Raw genomic sequence first — 25,674 nt, 5'->3', positions numbered from 1 at the left:
AGCTCTACCCATTAGTTAATTATATACATTCAAAACTGTGCATTTATATTCAGCTTTGCTAACAATTTGAGATCTGGCATTATAGAAAATACTTTACAAATTACCACCTATGGTAAATGTTAGGATCAGGCTTTTAAACATAGCACTGAAGGGTTTTTTTTGGTCCATATTGAAAGAAAGTGGGCCCTACCAGTCAGTTTCCAGAAGAAAATACTACAGTGCCAAAGAGGAATGCCAGTTAAAGGTTTCAGCTAGTTTTGGGCCTCCTAGTCAGAGTTCTTGTTAGACCTGCCCTGTGTTCAGTCTTTTGAGCAAGAACTGAAACAAGAACAGTGAAGGGAAGTCCTTATTTAACTACCAAGGACTCGTATCTTTAAAAAACTACCAGCAGAGCCAAAATTGGTGTATTTGCTATACAGTGCAGTATAAAGATAATCTATAAAAAAACCGAGTACTCACAGAAAGTTGAAAGAATTTGGTAACATTAGAGTAGTCAGACCAGTAATAATTAAATGGTAAAATAACTCTTTCCAATTCTGTATTAAAATTTTAACTGAAGAGGGTCTCTCATCAGCCACCATGTGATTATGTTGGGAAGTATCATAAAGAAAAATATTCCACACCAAGAATTTCATTTTTATTCATCTTCCAATAGCAACTGTTCAGAAAAAAAAAAAAAGTTTTTGGACTAGGCATAACTGTAAACAACATTTCTTTTGTCACCTGGTAGGAAAGGAAAACCTGGCAGCCTTGTGACATGAAGTTCTATGCTGCATGCTCAACTGCAACCACATGTATCACATTGCATGTATTAATATGGTAAAAAAAATTGTATTATAGGATAATCAGGAGAAAAATGGGGTTTTATTGCTAACATTTAGAATGCACTTTTAAAGAATGCAGTTTTAAGCATGCGTAAAATGAATGTGGGTAAACAGATTTTCCAAACAAAATTCATCCTTAGCTTAAATCCCTTAAAGTTAATGGAAGTACATGTGGGACTTATAATTCTCTTCTTAAACAAAGTTTTTTCTTTCTTATTTAACTCTGTTCCCCAAAACTGCTTTTTCAGTAAGACTTTTGAAAAGAACTTAACCACCAAAAGAATTTAACTGCTTATGTAAAGCAGCAATTCAGAGAAGTCCTTATCAGCATTAGAAAATTGACCAATGAGCATTGTGCAAATCATTCTGTTAATCACCTTGTTATGTTCTACCCTTATTACTCTCTTTCATTAGCCTGGATTTTATAATTCTGCATATAGTTAATATTTATTTACATAAATATTAATTAATATTTATTACCATAATATTAATTTTTATTAACTTAAATAAACACCATGCACTTTCCTTAAGTTATATAATAAAAGAGCCACAAACTGACAGTAGATGCAGCCATAACAAAGCATGCTGAAAGTCTCTCCAGGAAACACACTGTTTGCTTGTAAAGTAGTTCCAGAGGTGCTTACAATATTTTGCTGTTTCATACAAGGACTGGTGGGGTTTTTAACTTTCTAAGGAATAGTTCACTTGATTTTTTGACAGTAATTAAAATCAACTAGTTCTACTGCATGGATCCTTTTGAATGTCACCAGTCTCAACTGGTCAAGAACTGACAACCAGCTTTTTCAGTCATGTTAACACCAGCCTGGTGTCAGATTGGCTTTCTCTAAATCCAGATTTTTCTGGCAAAGTCTGTGCTGCAGCTTCTGCAGTGGGCTCCCATCTAATTATGCTACAAATGTTGAAATGAAGATGTCTCTCCTCTGATTCAAGCACTAGTTCAGCTCTCTCTGGAGATCTGCAAATCAAGGAATATGCTGCCAAATTTGGAGAGAATTCAGAGCAAATTGTAAGGTCAACTAGAACTGGAAAACAAGCATTGCATTGACTTGTAGCAGAGTATGCTTAGTTTACCAAACAGAAGTTGAAAGTGCTATCCACCTGCAACCATCAAATGCATCTTAATACAGCAACAAAATTATCCTGGAGAGGATTTTAAATAGCAAGCAAGGCTGCTGGAAGACCCAATGATTGCAAACTGGCACCATGCAAAAATCTAGATTACAAGCAAGCTACAAAGTCATGACTGAGCATGTCTGGGAGACTTGTAGCTTCTCTGTGATTTCAAATCAAGATTCAGTATTGAAAGAAAAAAAAAACATGGTTTATTTCAACCTTTACTATTATATTTAAAACAGTTCTAGAAAATCCTGCTTTGTGCAGTGGAACTGACAAAGTAGCTATACAGTCCCTTCTGTCTTTAAAATCTATGATTTTCTGAATGTCATTTTCTCTAATGTAACACTTTACTGTCACAATGCAGTAACTTCAGTGTGATCTTTTTTTTGTCTATGTTCCGTTATGTTTTGTTTGCTGGCTTTGCATTTTTTTGTTCCTTCTCTTTTTGGGTTTGGTTTTGTTTGTTTGTTTGCTTGTTTCGTTCGTTCTTTCTTTTATTCCAGGAATTGGTCAAGGGGTTCCAGTGGTTGCCCTTATTGTGGAAGGAGGTCCCAATGTTATCTCCATTGTTCTGGAGTACCTGAGAGACACTCCTCCTGTTCCTGTTGTGGTATGCGATGGCAGCGGCCGGGCATCTGACATCCTTGCCTTTGGTCACAAATACTCTGAGGAAGGAGGGTAAGTCACTTCATAGTGTTCTCTGTCTTCCTCTGCAGGTTCAACTTGATGGCAAGATAGGGCCCAGGAAATTATTACCAATATAGTGCAAAAGCAATGACTTCCTCATGTGGCTGTTTCCATTATCAACACAGGTGAAATATTGAAGGTATCCAGATAAAAAAAGGGGGAGCTAAAGCAGTGCTATTGACACCTGGTCAAACACACTTTCTCAAGCATAGCCACCTAGAGTCGGTTGCCCAGGACCGTGTCCAAATGGCTTTTACATATCTCCCAAGGATGGAGGCTCCATGACGTCTCTGGACAGCCTGTGCTAATGCTCACTTAGCCACGCAGTAAAAAAAAAGTTTTTCTTGACGCTCAGAGGAAACTTCCTGTGTTTCAGCTTGTGCCCATTGCCTCTGGTCCTGTCAGTCGCAGCTCTGAAAAAGGTCTGGCTCCATCTTCTTTACACCCTCCCTTTGGGTATTTATATACATTGATGAAATCCCCTCTGAGCCTTCTCTGCTCTGAGCTGAACAGTCCCAGCTCCCTCAGCCTATTCTCATATGTGGGGCAATCCAGTCCTTTCATCATCTCTCTGGCCCATTGCTGGATGCTCTCCAGTGTGTCTATGCCTCTCTTTTACTGAGAAACCCAGAACTGGATGCAACACCAGTGCTGAAGAGACAGGGTCACCTGCCCCAGGATACCATTAGCCTTTGTGATTGCAGTGGCATTTTGCTGGCTCATGAACCCCAAGTCCTTTGCTGTCAAACACCTTTCTTGCTGGGAGGCCCTCAGCATGTACTGGTAAATGGGGTTGCTCCTTCTCACGTGCAGGCTGCTCATGATACTCATTGGAAAATACTGGCGCTTTATTGCCCCATACCATTGTGGCTGCCTTTGCCTTATTCTTACCTGGCAGCAACAGGCACCCCTGAAGGGTTTGCAGGTGTTCTGCAATGATTGTGAAACTTGTTCCCAGAAGCCCCCCAAAGTAAAACCAAGTCTGCTGCTCAGAGTAGGAAATAAAGAATAAAGAAGGATTTAATAATTTGAAATGGGAATGAAAACTGTCTCAGATTCTTATAACTAAGCACTATTTCATGCTTTTTGTCTAAGTAGCTGCAGTAATCTTCTGATCAGGATTTACCAGGAAGGGACAGATTTATTTTTTTTCTGTTAGAATGTATGAACATATGTATTCACACTTACAAACAGGGTTATGCAAATAACGAAAACTAAATCCGTAAACACTGGGCTCTAGACCAACTGCTATTATGTGGTGGGTTTGTTTTTTTTTTAAATAAATGTAATCGTGCTTACTCAGTATTCACCCTAAAACTCCTACTGGGAATAAGATAGTTTTCCACAAATATTTAAATCTGCTTTATATTCAGGTTTATACATAATCAGTGCTGAATGTGGGATAGATCTGAATATGCCAGGTTTCATCTGAAGTGTTGAGAAGCTGCTTCTCTGTTTTCAGTGACCTCACTGTTAACACATTTAACATAACCTTACTCAAACACGTTTTATCCCTCTGCTTGCTATGTACCTATACAGTTTCTGTTCAACTTGTCTGTGTTCTTATGTCTTCATGAAAAGAATATAGCAAGGAGAGAATGAATGCAGCTTATTTCGATATATAAAGGAGATTTATAAGATGGAAAGAGACTTTTTACAAGGGTCTGTAGGAATAGGACAAGGAGGAATGGCTTTAAGATGAAAGAGGGGAGATTTAGGTTAAGGACTAGGAAGAAATTCTTTACTGTGAGGGTCTTGAGACACTAGAACAGGTTGCTAGAGAAGTTGTGGCTGCCCTACCCCTGTAAGTGTTCAAGGTCAAGTTAGATGGGGCTTTGAGCAACCTGGTCTAGTGGAAGGTGCCCCTGCCCACAGCAACAAGTTGGAATAGATAATCTTTAAAGGTCCCTTCCAACACAAACCATTCTAATATTCTGTGATTCTATTTCATCACCACTAACTCCTGCCTGTAAAAAAGCAAGTGATAGAATCAGCAGAGGCAGAAAAAGCAAGTAATTTCTTACCTGATACACCAAAGTCTGGCTTTGTGAAAGCTATTATTCTCACTTCTCATGGGTCTTCTTTCTGTGATGGTGCCATTCCAGGTGGTGCCTGCAATCCTATCAAATAGCGTAATTATTTTTTCCTGTTTACCTTGCACTAACTAGAATGTATTAACTCCGAAATTTGAAAAGCTACCTAGTGGGAATTCTGTGTGTTTGCCCTGCTTCAGAAAAAAGCAGTTTAAAATGCAGTAATATTTTTAAGAATACCACTAGTAAAACAACAATATTATTTACTTTCATAAAAATGTTTTACCCAAATGCATTAGACTTCAGATACAAATTGGGTACTTTTCTCCTTCTGTAACTTACTTTTTAATAGTGCTTAGCTATGTGAGGAGACTACCGAGTAATTGGCACGTTGAGTTCCGCTGCTAGCTTGTTCTTTTAGATGCAATGTAAGTAGGTTATACGAAACTGTGTCTATTAGACTCTAAAACAATGTAGCACATCCAAATTGCATGCAGAATTTAATTCTGCCATCCACTGTGCAATTACAGTCCAAAGCCAAAACCCTATTTTTGTTCTGGCTTCTGGCTGCGGATCTGGGTCTTCTCCAAGACCCAGCATATCTTCCAACTGCTGTACACTGAATATCTGGTATAAATCAGTCAAAAACCACATCATTCATGGCAGCAACAGACTCATCAATTGCAAGTTGGTATTATTATGATGGCTTTTCAGTGTCTTAAATTTTCACTCATTGCTGATAAATATGCATTCATTTTCTACATACAAGAACGTGTATATGTGTACTAAGCACTGCTGTGAATTTTCAAGTTTATTTGAAAGTTTGTTTCAGGGGGAGGGACAGAAGGGGAACTGTATCTGGAGGTTAAGCAGGACAAAATATTGCTCTCTGCTTAAGTGTGGTGCCAACATGTCCTCTCAGAGGGATCCTGAAGTGTTGAACAGCTGTGTATTTGCCAAACAGGTCCTTTTGTATTGGGTTTCACAGAATTTTGACATGCCTGCTTTCCCTCCTCATTATTTATCCTTCCTAATAGATTTCACATAGCTGAAAAATGAACAATATTTTATATTATTCAAGGTGCAGTACCCCTTTGCAATGCTAGTATATGTGTGTCCTTGAAAAGAAACAAGAAGCCTGCAACAAGGCCAGATTATAGGGTTTCCTCATGAAAAGGCAGACATTTCACTCACCTAGGGCAGTCCTTGGGTGCATATTGTAAATGTAAGCCTGCGTGCGCTGCCTTGCACGTGCTGCCTGCAACTATGTGATGTATTGAGAACAGGTCAGAAGGAATTGTGAAGCATACCTTGAACTAAAGATGTCTTTGGAGGCAGATCAGTTTTGAGGCCTCAGTATCTCATGTCTCTCATTGAAGTTCCAGGGGGAAAGCAAGGCATATATGCCATTTCCCAATGAGCTGAGGTTTCAGCTACTATCAGTAGCAGATCTGCAGAATTAACATAGGTGGGTTTTTTTAAGTTTTACATAACTTTAATATCAGGGGCTACATATTGCCTTGGTCTGAAAAGTCTTCAGAATGTACAAGGTGGCTACATTTCACTACAAGCAAATAAAATTCCACTAAGAATTTTAAGCTGAGTAAGTTTCCAGTATTTTTTACAACTTAATGACAAACTACCTACGTACACGGGATAACCTAAGTGAGAACATGTCTCAAATGCAACCTTCCCCATGTAGTGAATTGAAAGAATTATTTGGGTGCTCATCACTACTGGCCCTAATTTAAAGGTCAGGTTTTCCAGACTTTGAAGCACTTAATTTCTCATTTACTTAAAAGTTGAAAATATGTTGAACAATGTTGAGAGGCAAGATCTTTAGATGAATCGTAAACACTCAAATTTAGTCCCTACCAAGCTCTAAGCAAGTATTGTAGTTGTTAATAACTCCTCCACATAAAGCCAAAGTATTTGTGACTGTATAGTAGAGGATGCCTTCTCATTTCATTGTCTTTCATAAAAGCACAAGCTGAAAATAAAGCAACTGTAAAGTGCAACTATTTATAGGATTGCCTAGCAGGTTTTAATCCTCAGAGATTTTTTTCAATTAAACACTGAATTTAAAATGAGAAAAATCAAACACTAGATTAAAACTATGTCACTTCCTAGACAAATATTTCCTTACAGAATGACAAATGACTTGCAGCGTTTGAATGCAGTCTCCAAGCTCAGTTTATAGCATATTAACTGCTCCATCAGTTCTACTCCTGTGAGCATGAGACCCTTAAGGGGTACAATTCAATGCCATAAAAATGTACTTCTTGTGTAATATTCACAAGGGAACATAAAATATTCTCTGTGCTTTAAATGAACATCCTCATGTAAGAATCATTAAAGATTACCTTTGGATTGATCTGTCTCTGCATCCACTGTGGCATAGCTTTTAGGCTTCATAACTGAAGTATATTACTTAAATCTCTTTTTTTTTTTTCTAATAGGGAAAATATAGGGATTTTTCATTTCAAGCAGAAAGGATTATAATGTAGGTATGATGTGGGTCTTCTGTATCCCCTATGGTTCATACCATTTCACACTGCAGATTTTGATATCATTACTTTTCTCTTGTAACAAAGTACTTTGCAAATCAAAATCTGGATAGAAGAACATAATTTCTTTTTTGAAATACAATCATCTCTCTTTTGGTGAAGGGACAACCATTTACTAAACAGTCAGGGAATAGTGTAAAAGAACAGCCACCAGTGAAAAGCTTCAAATTGAGCTGATTCCTCATAAAAGTGCCCAGAAATCATTCCTGTTTGAATGGAGCAAAGGATTACTTACATTATTTTCTGTTTTTTCTCAAAAAAAATTCTATGCAAAATATGTGAATTTAAAAAATATGAAAAATTCACTCAGTACCACAGAGTTGCACACCAGTGACTTATTTGTAATTCCAATGGAAGAAAATATCAGTGGAGCCTCTGGTTGTTTCTTGCATATGATGTGATTGCCTAATGTGTAAATCGTAATTAAAAGAGTAATCCCCTAAGCTTCACATAAAAGAAGGTAGGGGATAGCTTTTACGTCACACTGATATTTTATGGATATTTTTTCTTTATCCTGAATAAAAAGAATAAAAAAAAAAATAAATGGAAAGTTAGAAACAGACTGCAGGCTGTTCATTGAATGAAATGCTTTATTTAGAGAATTTCAATGTATTTTGATAAAAATAAGTTTATAAAAATCTATAATTAACATGTATTTTGAAATTGGGTTAGAACACAGTTTTTATAAATTTCTAGTACATCGTACAACTCCAGTACTAAACTCTCTGGAGAAAAAAACTAAATAATTTAGGGACCTGGCTATGAGCCAGATCTTTCAAATCCTCTCTGATGTTCACTACAAAATGTTATGCCATGAGTTTGAATGACTGTAATGTTATTGAGGGGAGTGTCTATTATCTCTATTACTTAAAAAAAAACAATTATTTTTGAGGAGGGAGGGTACCAAAATGCTGTCATCTGTCTCTTCTCCATTGGCCATAGCAATGAAGGGAGTTCTGTTTTGCTGTTTAGTCTTCCAGCGTATCTTGGCCAGAAATAAAATGTCACTTCATTTACTTTGTCAATTTGGTGTTTTTAAGTGGCCTCTCCTGATGGATCCAAGACATCTTTCATCCTTTCTTCCTGTGGTAAGGTCATACAGATCAGTTCTGATAATCTGATGCATCAAAACTAATGTTGGCATCTTTCTTTGGGGGGGGGGGGGGGGGGCCACAGGACCTAACTAAAAAAAAAGCCAAAAAAAACCCCACAAACAAACAAAAAAACCCACTCTAATAACGATTATGAGTAGTTATTTTTCTGAAACTGAATGTAGTTGTTTAAAATCTATATAGCTCTACTTTAAATGCCAGATTTTTGACAGTAAATACGTAAATTCCATCAGCAATCGGGATGCATAATCTAGGGAGAAAAAAAATGTTGGATATCTGAACTGGTAAGAAAATGGGCATATAGTAGGTATTTAGGGATTGAAAGAACAGATTTTAACTGTGGGGAATGAAATAAAAGAACAGGTTAAATTGTCTTTTTGTAGGACATTTCATTTAGGGAGGAAGAAGTTACCTGAAGCATTGCTTCTATGCAAAATTTAATGGAATTCAGGGAACCATGCCCCAAAGCAGGATTTGGTTCGTACGTTGCAAAATATTTTCAGAACTGAAGCCTAGCAGAAAGATGATAAAAATGCTGTCTTCATCTGACACTGTGCAGTTTTGTTAGGGTGGGAGTATGCTGACTTTGAAGGAAGTCATAATCATAGAATTTCAGTCTGGTAAAGTTAACAGTTTTACACCTATGGAGCTTTATGCATATGAGGCTTGTAGTCCATGCTGAAAATACTGTTCCCAAGAGTGTGGCTAAGAATCTCCTGAGTTCTAGGTTAGACCTCTCATCACAAGACTCAAGGAGTCACCTCTTTAACTAGGAATAAGTGACTTTAAAAATGTGTGCTAAGGTTGTATGTGTAACAAATGTGATTGTCTTTGCACAGTGGATAAATCATCTCCCCACCTGCAAGTCACAGTTATTTTGCTCAGAGTAGTCTGTGAAGTTAGTAGTTTAACATGCATTGGATTTGGTGTATGCATTATACAGTTAGCCTGGCACAGTTTGCGTTTGTCACAGCTGGGTTACCCAATTGGGCACTTTAATCTGATACCTTTAAGATTTGTAGATTCCTAAGGAGTAAGTGTGGTACAGTCTTGATATGACTGATTTCAATTTAGAGCTGAAGTCAGCTACAATTACTTTATTAGAGAGCTTGCTGTTATTGTTTCTATTTTTGATTAGAATCACTTCAAGTTTTTGATCTCACAAAGACACTGAAAATGTGTGCTGTAGAACTGCAGACCAATGAGCTGTTAAAACAAAAAGGACTTAGTAAGGCTAGAAAACTGCTTAAGTCAAATGATGGCAATAGGAAGTTTCTGAGCAGTGGTGCTTCAAAAGATGTTTACCCTGTGGTTAAGGAACCACTTCTTGTTACTTTTTTTTTTATTTAAAAATCTCCCTATCTTTCACATGGAGCTTGTTCTACGTGCTATTTAAATTTATGATATGACAGTTTCTGAAAGCTTTAATTTAGGAAAGTGATGGCTGCTTATGAAGCCTCAGGACTTAATCCTGCTTTCAGTCAGTGCTTACAAAACCAAGTTTCTCTTGCTGTGTGTATTAGCCTGACAGAGGGCCAATTTCTGTAATGAAATTCCAGGTTTGGATTCTACACTTTTTTTTAAGGAAATTGAATTGTGATGAGGAAACAGGATTATTTTCAATCCTGATCTTTGGAAATGTTTTCTGAAGTTCTCTAATTTCAGATTCTTCAAATTCCATGCATTTTTTCATATACTTTTCAGACTTCTTAATGTACTTCATTTTTATATATCATTTCCAAAGGAAATCAGAGCATTATTTACATCTCTTTTTAGATCCTCCAGTTTATGTTCTTAGAGATTAACTTTTTACTTTCTTAGTTTGAAGGATGGAAAATTCCATAGCTCTGAACCACTTATATTTACAGTGAGAGCACCATTTTGTTTGAGGACAGTCTTCTTGATTAAACAAATTTGCGATTTTTTTTTTTTTTAAAGCCTAAGGGTCTTCAGAATTTATATTTTATATGACATACTAATCTGCAACTCAAAGTAATGTTAGTGCTTTTCAGGATGTCAGCCTTTCCCAGTTTATTCTGTTTAACATGGAGCAAATCTGCATTTCTGCCCGTGCTCTGACATATTTTTTTGTGTTCCCATGTGCTTTACAACATCCTTAGTTCTATCCTGGAGGTCAATTTATTTTCTTAAAACCCACACACAGAATGCCCTCTGCTGTCAGCTTTCATTACTGCCCACCAAGGGAACTGGAGGTTTTGACTCATCGTGTGTTGCCCTTTGGTGGGGGAAGCAGGTAATGCTGTAGGGAAGGAGTGCTTGCAGGGTGAGTGAGCAGTAAATGCAGTGTTGCCAACTCTCCGGTATCTCAGGAGAAAGCACCTCTGGGGCCGTAGTGCTCCTTGGTGAAAAGAGGAAATGTGTTCCATTCAAGAGAAGTCTGTAATAAAGTAGAAGACAACATAGTCACAGGCATGGAAAGAACAGTGATCCACAGCATGGTCTTAAATCCCACGTAAACTCATTTTAATCCAAACACATTGACATACGCCTTACAGGCTTCTTTGTGAAGTGAAAGCCCTCCTCAACAGGGATATTTACAGTCAAAGTCAAATTCAGAGAGCAGAGAATATATGCACTCCATATGCTAGGTGTTCTATATTCTCCTATGCAGCTGTATACCTCTTTCCCATTATCATTTTTTTTTCTCTTCTAATGACATGTTTGCTGTAGGTATAAAGACTAGATAGTTAAATCATATTTGAAATTCAGCTGTGCAATGAATATCCTGCAGTCTCATTTGGGCTTCCTTGCTGCACAGAAGTACAGGCAACTTTTACCAACAGTATGAAATAAGCAGGGGTTTGCTCATTGCTTTCCAAAAGCAGCTTCCATAAGCTAACAGTGACTTTTAGATACTATGCTGATTCTGATAATTCTTTGCAGTTGCTAGAGGGCTAAATCTTTCTTCATCTTCATCATGAAATATGAGTCATGAAGGTTCTCTGATTTTCATTTCCTCAGATGATCAACAACGACAGTCTGTAAAATTGTCTGACTCAGCTAATTTGAAACACTCACTTTTTTTTGTGAGAAAAATGCTATAGTGTAGAAACTTTCATACATTAAAGAATACATGTTCTAAATCAGAGCAGACTACTTTTTGAGACAGTAAGAACAGTAGTGTTTCACCCAGAACAATCCTAAGGAATAGGCTTTTTTGGTAGCAAAGATTCAGTCCAAGTGCTAATATTTCATGTAAGTTACTATTTATTTCTGATGTTGGGCCACTCTTTGCAAGTACTAACATTAGAACTGAGGAGGAATGTAAAAATGATTACACTTTAAACTCATGGAAGATGAGTTTAAAGCATGAACAAAAGCAAAATGGTTTCTTTGAGTGGACTCAGGAACAGAGTTTGTTTTCTTACCTGTTCGCATGCAGCTTCAGTAAGGTGAGTTGAAACTTGGGATATTCAAGCTAAAATCAAAACCACTAACAACGCAAATGCTCTCAATTTCATAAAATTAGCCATGAGTTGAATTCTCACTCATAGATAGGAAGAGGTCTTCAGCACCTAAGTGTTGCTCTCCCTCAAATTGAGGTTGTCAGGATGTTTCTGTTTTTTTGTTATGAAATCCCACAGAGCTGATAGTTTGAATGACCTGTCATGCAATAAGTAGGAACTGAAGTAAAAATTTTGGACGTGAGGGACCCCAACATAAAATGAGCCGGCAGTGTAACTCACAAACCAGAAAGCCAACCTATATCCTGCGTTGTATCAACAGAAGCATAACCAGAAGGTCAAAGGAGGTGATCCTGTCCCTCTACCCCGCTCTCATGAGACCTCACTTGGAGTATTGTGTGCAGTTCTGGTGTCCTCAACATAAAAAGGACATGGAAGTTTTGGAACAAGTCCAGAAAAGGACGAGGATAATCAGGAGGCTGGAAAACCTTCCATATGAAGACAGCTCCATGTCCTTTTTATGCCCTCATCATGAAAAGGACATGGAACTGTTGGAGCAAATCCAGAAGAGGGCCACGGAGATGATCAGGGGCACGGAGCACCTCCCGTTTGAAGACAGGCTGAGGAAGTTGGGGCTGTTCAGCCTGGAGAAGAGAAGGCTGCGTGGAGACCTCATAGCAGCCTTCCAGGATCTGAAGGGTGCCTATAGGGATGCTGGGGAGGGACTCTTCGTTAGGGACTGTAGTGATAGGACAAGGGGTAGTGGATTCAGACTTAAACAGGGGAAGTTTAGATTGGGTATAAAGAAGTTCTTTACTGTAAGAGTGGTGAGGCACTGGAATGGGTTGCCCAGAGAAGTTGTGAATGCTCCATCCCTGGCAGTGCTCAAGGCTGATCTTAAGGTCCTTTCCAACCCTAACTATTCTATGATTCTATGTTTCTATGATCAGTGTGTTTTTCTAGAACTGTGTTTCCCAAATTTTCTCTGATAGTTCCAGCAATTCTTGTCCTTCAGACCTGTGAAAAACAGCCTGCAGCAATTGTTGTCTAGCTCTTACTTGGTAGACCCTTTGCTGAAATTGCAATATTCTCTCATATCTGTTTTCTAATTTATGTTTTCCTTTTGAATTTCAGACTTATCAATGAGTCTTTGAGAGATCAGTTGCTAGTTACCATACAGAAGACTTTCACATACACCCGAACCCAGGCACAGCACCTCTTCATTATCCTCATGGAGTGCATGAAGAAGAAGGAGCTGGTATGTCCACACTTTCCTTAGATGCAAAGAGAGAGAGCTCAGTGCATTGTTCTGATCAGTCTTTCAGATGTCTGTTGAAGCATTTCACAAACACTGTGATCCAGAGACTCTAGAAAGTTATTATATTCTTCTGACTTTTGTTTGCCTTAATCTGTATTTTTTCACTTAGAGTGATTAATCCAACCGCTCTGTTCCTATGTAATTTCCTCTATTTCTTTGACACCGCAAAATCCAGCTAGTAGAGTATGGGTATTATTACAGTTCAGTCATCCTCAGGCATATCATGATTAAAATTCTACCACATTCAACTACAGAAAACCTTATGAGGAAGCATAATTGTTTATCTGTCACTGGTATCCTATCTTAATGGTGCTGTAGAATTCACAAGTATCACTAGGGCTATTAATTTGTCATTGAGATATGTGACATGAGAAGAAAACAGCTTGCCTTCAAGACTTCTATTCTGCAGCAGCAAGGCTATCCCGTTAATGCGTGCTTATGCTGTCTTGAGAAACACAAGATCTGTCAACAGTTTTGGGGAGCTCCATCAGGCTGCTTTTGCAGTAGTTTTGAAGCAAAATCACATTGTAAAAACCTGAGATTCAATTCCAGGGGTTTCAAATGGATTGAATGGATGTGCTTCAATTCTGTAACTTGATCTTTCTTCTAAGCTTTGTTCTCAGTTCATATCGCAGCTTCCTGGAATTCCAAGCTGATGACAGTCTGCAACACTTAGTGTAGGGTAACACACAAGGGGAAATAGCGGCTCAGAAGTTTCATTTTCTGAAACTGAGTTTTTGTGACTTCATCTACTGCCATACCTTTTAACAGAAGTTGAAAGTATGGCTGACAGTAGCTAATACCGCTGGAGGAGAACAGGGAAAAAGAGTTAGGAAATGTTAAAAAAAAAAAAAAAAAAAAAAGGCTGCCCTTCTACTCAGAACTCTGCAAAAGTTCTGATGTTCTGATTAGAATGCCATCCGGAGGGACCTTGACACGCTTGTGAGATGGGCTGATGCCAACTTCGTGAAGTCTAACCATGCCAAGTGCAAGGTCCTGCACCTGGGTCGGAGCAATCCCAGGCACAGCTACAGGTTGGGCAAAGAAGAGATTCAGAGCAGCCCTGCAGAGAAGGACTTGGGGCTGTTGGTTGATGAGAAACTGAACATGAGCCGGCTTCAGTGTGCACTCACAGCCCAGAAAGCCAACTATGTCTTAAGTTGCATCAACAGAAACATGATCAGCAAGTTGCAGGTGGTGATCTTGCCTCTCTACTCTGCTCTCGTGAGACCTCACTTGCAGTATTGTGTGCAGTTCTGGTGTCCTCAGCATAAAAAGGACATGGAACTGTTGGAACAAGTCCAGAGGAGGGCCACGAGGATGATCAGGGACTGGAGCACCTCCCGTATGAAGACAGGCTGAGAAAGCTGGGGCTGTTCAGCCTGCAGAAGAGAAGGCTGCGTGGAGACCTCATAGCAGCCTTTCAGTAGCTGAAGGGAGCCTGTAAGGGTGCTGGGGAGGGACTCTTCATTAGAGACTGTAGTGATAGGACAAGGGGTAATGGGTTCAAACTTAAACAGGGGAAGTTTAGGTTGGAATTAAGGAAGAAGTTCTTTACTGTAAGGATGGTGAGGCACTGGAATGGGTTGCCCAGGGAAGTTGTGAATGCTCCATCCCTGGCGGTGTTCAAGGCCAAGCCTTGGGTGAGATGGTTTAGTGTGAGGTGTCCCTGCCCATGGCAGGGGGGTTGGAACTAGATGATCTTAAGGTCCTTTTCAACCCTGACTATTCTATGAGTCTATGATGCTATAAAATAGAAGATACTTCTTTATATGGTTTAACTTGCCAAAAGCACAGTATTCTGTTCAATAACCAACAGTTCATGCACCCATCAAAAAGTGGTCTGCCTTCCTCATTAGTTATGTATGAACATGACTATCATTTACATGTATCACAAATACCTGGCATGTTTCTGGGACAATGGCATAAAGGAGATGGTCCCCAGGACAACTTCTGATGGAAGACGTGACAGCAGCATGCGGTTCCACTATGCTGTTGCAATGTACATAGCTCATAATACTGGACAGCTGTCACTGCTGCCTTCTTCCTCCCTCAACCAGAATTCAAACTGTATAGTAGCCTTTAAACACCCTTTAGCTATTCACAGTCAGTCAGTGCAGCCCATAAGGTATAGACCAGCCCCTTCAATCTTTTATGTTTTCTGTTAGTATAAATAACAATAATACCAATACCAATACCAATAATGATAATATGTATGTGTAGGACGTACTTGTGAACCAGTGTTCTGCATAGAAACATAAAAAAATACTTAGTGGTAGAAGATGGAAGAAAGGAATGTGGAAGTGAGGAAAGGGAGAGAGGTAGAGCAAAAGGGAGGATGGACCAAGGGAAGCAGCAAGGAGGAAAGGCACACAGGTAGGAAGGTAGGAAGGAACAAGGAATAGAAAGTAAAGGCATTCTTTGAATTATCAAGACATCTAATTCCAGAACTGGTTGTCAGGCTTTGAACAAATTCTGCTAATGCAAAGTTAACTGTGATGATTTTGTCTGCAGTATTCACATCAGGACTTCTGTTCCAAGCAAGGTTGTGTGTTTGTTAAAAGTTTCTTTGCAGAAGTGTAACCTCTGTCACCACTGATGTTTTTTACCTCCATGTCTTATAAAGAGCTATTACCCAGGAGATGGCTGGCCCAAAATTAAGTGCTCTGATTTTGAATTAATACCACTAACCCAACCATATGTAAAGACAATACAGTAAAAGAAGTGTTTCTCTCTGATGCCTTAGTTGTATTCAGGGTGTTAATTTTAACATGCAAGAAAGATTTTGTGTCTGAGGTGTGGTTGCTTTGCTGACGGTGTCTTTTAAGATTCATAACCTTGTAAGTGAATGTAAAAGAAAGATGATACTCACAATGATGATGATAGCATTACCAGAAGAGATGGATGACCTTGGAGCTGTGAAGAATTCGCAGGAGTAGTGACTTCACTGGTTCTAGAAAGCCAGATGTTTCGTATTTCCACATCTGTCCCAGCCCTGATCCCTCCTCAGGCTTGACCTTCTGATTTGGTTATGCATATAGTATGACAAACACTGCTTGATGAACTGACTTCATCATTAGTCTGATCTCCCCACTCCCCGAAGAAACAAATAGAAGGAAGATTCAAAAGATTGTCTCAAAGAACTCAGCAGCAGCCAAGTTGATCATGGCTGTTCATGGTCAGTGCGCTTGCTTGTCTGACTTCGTTGATGCTGAATTTGTAAATAGTTCAGGAAAGCCTTGTCATATTATGGTGACATTAAACAATTAACTGCAAATGTGTACAGGCAGGAATATGGTCTTATAGCAAAGTAAGAAATACAGATGAATCACAGATGTAGAAAGAGAAAATAAAGGGCAAGTTAATCTCTGGAAAGGAAAAAAAGACTATGCTTCAAAAAAAAATTTCCTGCTCTACCTACTTAGAATTTGAAAAAAGACTGGCATCTCTTTTATACATTTGATGTAAGTGTAGTGGCCAGGGAAAAAGCATAATCATAACAAAAATTACCCTCTTCACAGAACATCAGATTTTTCAAGTTCTGACTCAGCTCTTAAAGAATGGCCTTTGAATTGTATGCCCAGGGAGCATCATTATTGTGATGTGCAATGTTCCATTTATTTGATAAAGTTCATTTGTTGAATAATATGTGAGTACACAAGCTGGATGATAAGGTGAGGCCATAGCAGAGGAGAGATCTAAGTCTGTTAGGTCTGCAAGACAGAGCAAATTCCACTTCCTAATTTAATGAGTAGTTTGATTAAATCTTAAACAGCTGTGTTGATACTGCAAGCATCAGAGTTTATATTCAGAAATGTATTTTGACTGAGGTGCTTAATGAAGTCTGTGGTATAAAAATGGGTTTAAAATGAAGTAGGTCTATGTGTATAACCATAGATCACAAGAGTAGGAGAGCATTTTGTATATAATTTATGGAGATTCTCTACTATCACATTTACATAGAATTCTTAAAGAAAGTTCCTAAAATAGGAGCACAAATCTCCCAAAATAGGAGCATGAAGGTTTATGAAAGCTGAGTGGGCAGGAGGCAGTTTTATAAAGGCCAGGCCACGCATTTTCCACCATGAACGTTTTTCTTCAAGTTCCCATTCATGCAGCTCATGAGAAGCTTAAACAGGCCATTTGATGATAACCTTTCCTGCCACACGGGGAAGGGGGGAGAAATGTACTTCCTAATATCTAATCTTAATCTCCCCTCTTTCATCTTTAGGCCATTCCCCCTTGTCCTGTCACTAACTTGCAGCTGCAGTGCTGTCACATTAAACAAAGCAGGTGTCATGCTGAAGTAGCTGGGTGCATTTAGCTCAGACCAGGACAACCTGCATTATAAAGGTGCTTGCTATTTACTGTGGTTTTGTCTCAAACAGCAATGGATCCAAACTGTCAGAAATGCACAGTGGATGATCACTCTAATACAGGTTTTTGACTCAGCTTATTGGTTACTTACACAAAGTACTGGGAAGCTATTGAGTAATTTAGCAATTTCTTTTCTCTTTGGTCTATGAATAAGAGCTATTCAGTGGTTTTAGTTTTGTCTGACTAAAAAGTCTCGAGTACACCTGCTATGTTTCTGGAAGACTTTGTGCTGAAAAGAGCTTGACTTGATCATACACTTGCTGCAAAAAACATTGTGCTTTTCAGCGGGATGTGCAGGCTCAGTGAATTTGTATGCTAATTAAACACCATCTGCAACTGTTTATTAGCATACACATAGATATGCTCCAAATTAAATATTAGCTAAATCAAATGGACTTTTAAGAATTTACCAGCAAATTGTCACTTCATTTCTTTGGCCCTTCCCACAGTTTAAAAAGATCATTCAGATTTATGTTTTTAAAGAAAACTGGCTTATAAAACAACAACAAAAAATATTTCAGCTATGATATTTAATAATGATGGAATCTTTTTTATAGAGGAGGCAGAAGGGGGCTTGGTGATTTCTTAAAAGGTAAAAGTCAGCTGTAGTTCCCTCAGTATAATTGCTGTGAATAGAATGTAATTTGGCAGTAGAGATCTGGAGCAGGAAAGCATCATGTAACTACTGGCCTGCTGGTTGCTGAAGGAGCTCCTGTCTCTCACATAGAAGCACTCTATGAGATTTCCAGCAAAAAGTGTACTGATGTAGGTGCCAGGTACCTTCAGCAGTGACTGTAGCAACTCCCCTAATTTTGATGAAGGTTATATCTCCTATCCAGTCAGCGCAAATCAATAGGATTAGTCAAGACTTAGACACTACTTACGTTAAGTGTTAAGATGATGAGTACAGGGTAGTTTTAACTTCTGCATGCCTTATTTGGTTTCTTTTTGGTAAAGAGATAAAACATTATTTGTTTTTTCAGCTGCCAAGAAGTCAGATGAAATTAGTTGGTCTTTGTACTGACTCCACAGAGAACAAAATCTAACCGCAGGACTGGGATTTTTATTTCAGAAATTCAGAGAACAAGTTTCTCAAGCAAAGAAAGAAAGAAAAAAAAAACCCAATCTGTTTTATTACACTAAAGCCTTGTAAAGCTTTTGATCCTACCAGCTGCTTTTCAGCTGCTGCCAGATGAGGTAGAGCTTCTGCTAACAGAAAACACAAGAATGTCACTCCCACTGTTGAAGCAAAAGTTCTCAGTTTAAGCAGTCATTTGGTCCATCTTGAACCTCTGGAGTGCCATCTTCAGCCAAGTCCACAAGGTCCAGTATTCCTTTTGTTGCTTACATTCAGTAAGCAGGTATTTTCTGCTCAATTTCTTCCATGCTGCCTGCACAATTATCACAGTCACCTAGCAGATACTAGCGCAGCTTACTACAAATCTTTTCATACATATTCAAGGATTAAAATTACAGCTACAGAAATTAAATTTAGAGTGTTTCTGTTCACTCTAAAAATATAAGCTTGTGAAAATACACATTACCTCAGATACACTATTACCAAATAATTCTGGGAAATGCACACAGAATCCTTATACAGCTCTGTCAGTTGTCCCAGTAATGAAAGTGAAGGCAAAACAGCAACTTCCACATTAGAAAATATAGACCAATATTGCAGTCAGGGAGTTAAAGGGTTCAATGCTGTTACAACCACACAATAACTCCACAATGCTGTTCAGAATCCTGGCTCTGTTGTGTCTGGGAGCTGTAATTTCTTTTGTATTTCTTAGAAAATATAATTATAGTTCCCTTGGCTTCAGATGGAGCATGAAGACCTATTCATTACTGCTATAATGTCTTGGTCATAGACAAGGAGCTCACTGCGTGAGATGCAGATTCTGTGTAGGTATAGTAGTAACTGCAAATTTACTGTCCAATAGGAATATCTTACATTAAGTGAGCTGTCTTCTCCAGGTATTACCTACTTAGCCTCACCAGCAAACCAGCTAGAAAACTAATGGTTTGTGGCTATTTTTGCTGCTTTTTTCTCTGTGTTATCGTGACATTGTTGTCAGCCTAAATACAGAATAGGCATATGCCTGCTTCACATTGCAAAGCAACCTGGGCACCTATGTACTGTCAGACTATTAGAAAAACTGTTGCAAAGCAAAACTACAAATTGAAGTTTAAGTTAGAGAAAGAGTCCCCAGCTTTAATACCATTGTCATTAGAACAATGACTTGCAAGAAATAATTTTTCAGTATATGCTGCAGTGGGAATGACCAAACTGAATTCTTGTTTCCCTGAAGTAACAGAATATTAAATCTATCCATCTCAGTGATGAGCTTTTTACATGACTCATGGCTTTTTTATTAAACATTCCCTTGAAAAGCAATTAATTTTTCTATTGCTTAGTTTCTGTGAGTGAGAGATAAGTTACAATTAAATTATTTCACTAAAAGCCCAGAATGACATTATTTTGCTTGACTATTTTTCACAGAAGTTTACCTACCCAGGACCACTAGTTTTGCAGAGGATCAGAGATGTTGCAGACCCAGGGTTAGGTGCCAAAAGGAGCCTATTCCTTTAAGAGTAAAACTGTATGAGACTGCAATTCGCTGCTAGTTCTTAGTTTCCCAGGATGAACTAATAGGACATATGTGGGGACGCTCACCCACATAAAGACCTGAGTCTACTGAGACTCTTAACTGCAAAACAAAGCTGAAATAGTATGCACCATTTGTTTGTGGGTAACAGCTGCTTTGGGACCAGCAGGGTTAATAAACTCCTGTATACTAGGTTTCAATCGGTCTTACCTCCTATTAGTTTGGGTTCAGGTGTCAGAACCTTCCAGGTGATAGTTTCGTTATTTTATTCACAGTGCTACTCATGTCCCTTTCTACTTATTTAAGTCATGTTATGTTTTCAGAAGGATACCTATAAATGTAGCATCTTGCCAATACTTCCAGACACCCTGTCTGTAATAGAGGAGATGGAGAAAGTGAACTACATCACATTTAGTCCACATTTCTTTCCTGAATCAGGGTGATGGAAGAGCTCAGATTACACCAAAGTTTAAATGAAAAGGTCTATCTCATCACTCAAACTCATTTCTCTCTTGGTCACTGTTTTTAACCAGTTCCAACACTGCAAGTCTACCTGGAAACACATCTGTGTTTATCATCACAGTCTGTTGATGTACATAGCCTTTTCTCTTGAGTCATTACAAGGTTGACATTGCTGTCTCAGTCTGAAACAAGAGCTAACAATGACAGGGGAAGCCAAATATTTACACTAATTTCTGTCAAATGATTTTCTGTGCACCCAGATGGCTCTTCCATTGCAGAATTGCTGCCTTTCTTATAAGCACTGATTTTTCTCTCTTTTTTTCTTTTTTTTTTCCTTTTTTTACCAGACAATGAGTTTATGGCAAATTATTAGATCAGACTAAAATTTAAATTGTTGTAGTGCTACCACAACACAGAAAGAGATGTAAAATTCAAAAACTTTGCAACCAACATTCAAACTCCTCCACTCGTATCTGTTCCCTCTTATTTCCTCATGTGGAAGTCTCTTACTCTTCAGAATAGCAGACTACTTAATTTAGGTTTTCTCTAAACATAATTCTCTCTAATCTTTTTATTCCCTAATTTCATTTGGCCATCCCCTTTCTTCTGCAGTACTATCCATTGACTCACCTGCTCACTTTGATCTTTGTTATGCTTCTACATCAAGCAGCTTTTCCCCTGAGTTAGAGACTATTCACTGCAAGAAAAAAGGAAATGCTTTCCCCTCTTATCTGAACCATTTTGAGGTTTTGCGTAACTCATCTCCCTTTAATATTTTATCAAACTCTCATTTTTATTTTCAGGGTAATTTTACTGTGAAATTTTCAGGTAGGCCCAGATTAATAACACTGGTCAACATGTACTCTGGAAGAATCTGCCTGTTTTGCAGAACCAGCCCATGCTCTCAAACCGTAGAGTTTCAGGTTGTATTCACAATTGCATCTGCTTTTTTGTAGAAAAGGGAGATCTTTTATCTGACTTACATAACCAAGATACATACAAAGAATTTGTGTGTTTGTTGAAGGTGAGATTTAAATACATTAAAAAAATCTGGAGATAGCAAGGGAAAAACAAAAATCGCTTTGAATTAATTTTAAATTGCCGTACATTTTCTCCTGGTGTCATAGTGAAATGATGGTGAGAAACAGCTCCATGTCTAAAAGCACGAATAATCTGAAGCATTCTGAAGATGCCATGAATACAGTATGAAAAGAGAGCACACTTGGCTGCCTTCTCTGCTGTCATAACTGCTAGTCTGTTTTTTAACTGTGTCTTCAACCATGCATTGTCTAGTCAACAGGCACTGTCAATCTGAGGTGTAGAGTGTGATTTTTCTGCTTCATTTCATGCCTCCTTCATGCCAGTGGGTAAAATGCCTTTCTGTTCGTGTGTGCACTGCACTCTCTGCTTATTTGGTGGTGATTCCTCTTTCTATGAAATACAAGCTAAAATCTTAGTATGTTTTAGCTCACTCTTTATACTCCAAAGCGTCTGAGGTTAACCCTACTGTGAAAAACAGTCACATGTAATAGAATATTTTAGAGATACCAAGTACAGCCTGGTGCTCAATAGCTATTCAAATTCAGTCCTGGGCCCTGGGCCCTTATACTAGCCTCAAACAGAAGCTCCTCCTTCTCTGCGATGTTTTTGAAGTCCTGGAAAAAGTAGTGTGGTGGGAGGGAAGGACTCAGGTTTTTTGGTTAGAGAAGACATAACAAGAGTAACTGAATATGCTAGTACTTGGGAAGAATTTTTATGTCCTATGATTAATTTCACCAAACACTGTTTTAAACTATTTCAAAACAGGTTTTTATATTAATTAGCATCCTATGACCTGGCAAATTTGCAGTTAATGCACAGTATCTGTGGCTGCTGCCCTACCTATTGCTCTTTTTTCTCAATCTAGGGGTAAAACCAACTTCATCCATGTAGAGCACAAACCTGTTTGCAGTATAGCAGCTCATACTGATGAAGTTTTATCTTTTACATATCCAGCTAGGCCTGAATACAGCTTTCAGTTTGACAATATCTTCCCTCTTCAGCATCTGCTCGACTTTCCTCTTATCTTATCCTCTGATTTGGCAGCTGCCATTAACAAGACCACATGTACAGATGTCCATGCATATGGCCAGCTGTGATTGTATTTCTGTTATCCCTGCATTTACATGCATACAGGATTTGGGAAGTCCAAAGTGGCAGTGTAGTATCTGTGTCTCTCAGTGTGTGAATAATTTCTGAAAGTCTGTCTGGTATTCACTGCTCTCAGGTAAGACATTATTACCTGACTTCACCTATGGAAGAGCAATGCAGTATCAGCATGGCAGCAGGAAACAACAGAATGTATCATGTTAGGTTAAACCGAGCCTGTTGAGCCAGAAACTACATGGAGGAAAGAGGAAGAAAAGGTAATCTTTCAAACACGAATTAAGCTGGTGCTAAACAGAAAGCAGAGCTTTTTTAAAACAAGTGCTTTTGGTAGAGTTTAAGGTAAGATAATATTCTTCATGCTCACCCCCCACCTTGTTTTCTATCCTTTCTTTCCCTTTTCCCCCCTCCATCTCTGCTTTTTTTACTTGCTTGCTACTTTCCCTGCCTGAAAATCAGGTTCCTACCCTGCTGGACTGTAATTACTGCTGGCAAGTATCACAGTGTGCTGCAGTCTTTGTGCTTGCAGAGAAGGTCTGTTTTGGCTCAGTGATTTCCTAGCATATTTTCCTAGGAAAAATTAGGACACAGCTAGGACTTTTTCCTGGAAGTTAATCCTGGTCTAATTGCAATCTTCAGTAAAATCTGCAGTTAGGTAGATAGAAGGAAGACCTTTCCATGGTTTTGGGGCAGTCTTTTCCTACATTTAAGGGCAAACCTCAGGCATGTTAGTCAGGCAGGTTTTTGTGGAGACAGATGAGAGGGTGACACAGGGTTTTGAATGGTGGGTACCAACCACCTTCTCCTGAGAGGAGCCCAGAGCAGTGGAGCTGGTGGTCCTTACCTGGCTGCCCCAAGAATCTGAAGTAGCTGCTACCTATTGTACTTTGCAGGCAGATCACTATGGGCATATGGAAAGAAATACAGACATTAGAGTTAAATTTAGCAAGACTCTGGATGCCTGTTAACTCTGCTTTTGCAGCTTATTGGTGCAACCTTTATTGGTGACTCAAAAGCAATTTTGCTTGTCTGTTTCAGGTGTGTTTTCAGCTGAAGGTTTAACTCTTTCTTCAGTGCAATGCAATACAGTTTTGTATTTGTAAGGGGTGTTAACGCCAGTTTCTATTATATTTGTAAAGAGAAAGGAAAATATATAAAAAAAAGCTTTCTGTTGGAAGTCATAGTTGTTCGCTGAGGTGCCTCAGGCAATTACCTGAAAAGTCATTTCAAACCAATAAATACTGTGAGTATCAAGCAATGAAAGGAGGAAATAAAAAAAAATAAAATAATAATAATAATAAAAAAGACCAATCCCAAAATACCCAAGGTGGTATCAGAGGAACAGAAAAGATTTTTTTTTTTTAAACAATTGGGTTTGACATCAACTGTTGAAGCTACCAGCTACATGAAAGTAATAATGTGGTCTAAATCCCTGAGAGAAAAGAGTACTTGATTTTTTTATTTTTTCTTCTTTGAATGTAAATTTGTCTTTTACTCAAAAGAGATATCTGAGTAGAGTAAATGGCACGTTTTTTCTCTAATACAATTCCATTACACTCAGAAAAATAAATAAAAATAAAAAAAAATTAAGATGCAGTTTGACTCAGATCAGCATAAAGAAATTTTTTCAGTTTAAACTAATATTCTTTTTTTCCCAGCAATGCAAACAAACGGCTAGTGTTAGTCTGACTAATACTGAAACATCTTATTTTCTTTTGGCAGGGTAATCAAGTCTTAAGTATGTGTTACTTTTTAAACCCAACTTCTTGTTTGTTTTGGTTTTGGGTGGTTTTTTTTTTTATAATTAAATATTCTGGATTTCATATACACATCTTATTAGATTGGTTTTCCTTTTACTTTTTCACTGGAATTGTAGAGGGGCTAGGACTCAACAACAGGCTTAAGCAGCACTACAGTAGGTCTTTTGAAAGGTGAATGGGCTCTTAGGCACTCTGCCTTCCCTTCATTTAAAGAAGACCTTCCTTTAAAGAAGACCTTCCTTTTTATTTAGTTATTAATTCGGTTTCTGAGTCTTTAATTTACTGTTATTTTTGCATATCAGTGGCAGACATTCATCCAGCAAGAGGTAGCTGGCAATACAGTTTACTGACCCAGATATTTTCCTTTAGCACACCAGTTTTATACATATTAGAATATGTACACAGTAGAATCTGTAGCCCATTCCAACAGGGCTCTGTTGGACAGGGCTCTATCTGTCAGGACACTCTAGTCAGTGTCCTAGCTCAACAGCATCAATGTGGTGTTTCTCATTCTCTGCAGTGATTTACTCACCAGCATACTTGTAAATGGCAACTAGCAAGATATCAAATACATTTAAGACTCTTGAAACTAAATTAGTATATTGCAAAAATAAAATTCTTACCTGTTAATTGGGAGAAATCACCAGAAGAACAGGTCTCCAGCAAGATGATAGACACTTTTTGAGACCGAACAATATTAAACATTTCTAAGTGTAAAGTCTGCATAAGTACTTCAGGATCTGTCCCTATTTCCTCATGTCTCTGACTACAAATGTTAAAGGATGCTAGAAAAACTACAGGAGCTGTGAAGCAGAAAAGTAAATTCATGTTTAGAAACAGTTGCTGTCTCATCATAACTGTACTCATAAAATGCAGAAACAAAATCCATGCTTTCATTCTGGACAGGTCAAGAGAGCCTTTCACACAAGGCACTAGGATCTCATCCAGGTACAAACTGGATGCTTTTCTGTTTTGGTGTTCTACAAAGCTTGGTTATTTTCTCCTTTTATCCATGTTTGAATCTGTCAGAAAAAAAAAAAAAAAACAAACAAAGGGGCAGCATTTGGGGATGCATTTCCAATAGAAGTTGTGAAAAAAGGCAGGGGGCACATACAGCCCTGAATCATTAATGAATCATTCAGGCATGAAACCAGCCTAACATAAAGCTTCATTGGATAAGAAATACAGGTCTGCTGGACATACATGGGGTTCCTCACAGGC

General features: G+C 38.4%; 1 protein-coding gene across 10 annotated transcripts in view; it reads left to right on the top strand.

The window, feature by feature from the left end:
* Positions 1 to 25,674, top strand: part of TRPM3 (transient receptor potential cation channel subfamily M member 3) — a 376,067-nt gene that overhangs the window by 278,535 nt on the left and 71,858 nt on the right. For all 10 annotated transcript variants that reach the window (XM_062641264.1, XM_062641255.1, XM_062641248.1 and 7 more), the window contains exons 7-8: positions 2,465 to 2,639; positions 12,920 to 13,043. In XM_062641264.1, coding sequence (XP_062497248.1) covers positions 2,465 to 2,639; positions 12,920 to 13,043 — 299 coding nt within the window. The remainder of the gene's footprint in view (positions 1 to 2,464; positions 2,640 to 12,919; positions 13,044 to 25,674) is intronic.

The sequence above is a fragment of the Pezoporus occidentalis genome, unplaced genomic scaffold, assembly GCF_034315485.1.
Source record: "Pezoporus occidentalis ecotype Australia unplaced genomic scaffold, CSIRO_AGI_Poc_V1 ctg117, whole genome shotgun sequence".
NCBI classification, from domain to species: Eukaryota; Metazoa; Chordata; class Aves; order Psittaciformes; family Psittacidae; genus Pezoporus; species Pezoporus occidentalis.
The sequence above is the reverse complement of the archived record's forward strand: the minus strand, read 5'-3'. Positions and strand labels throughout refer to the sequence as shown.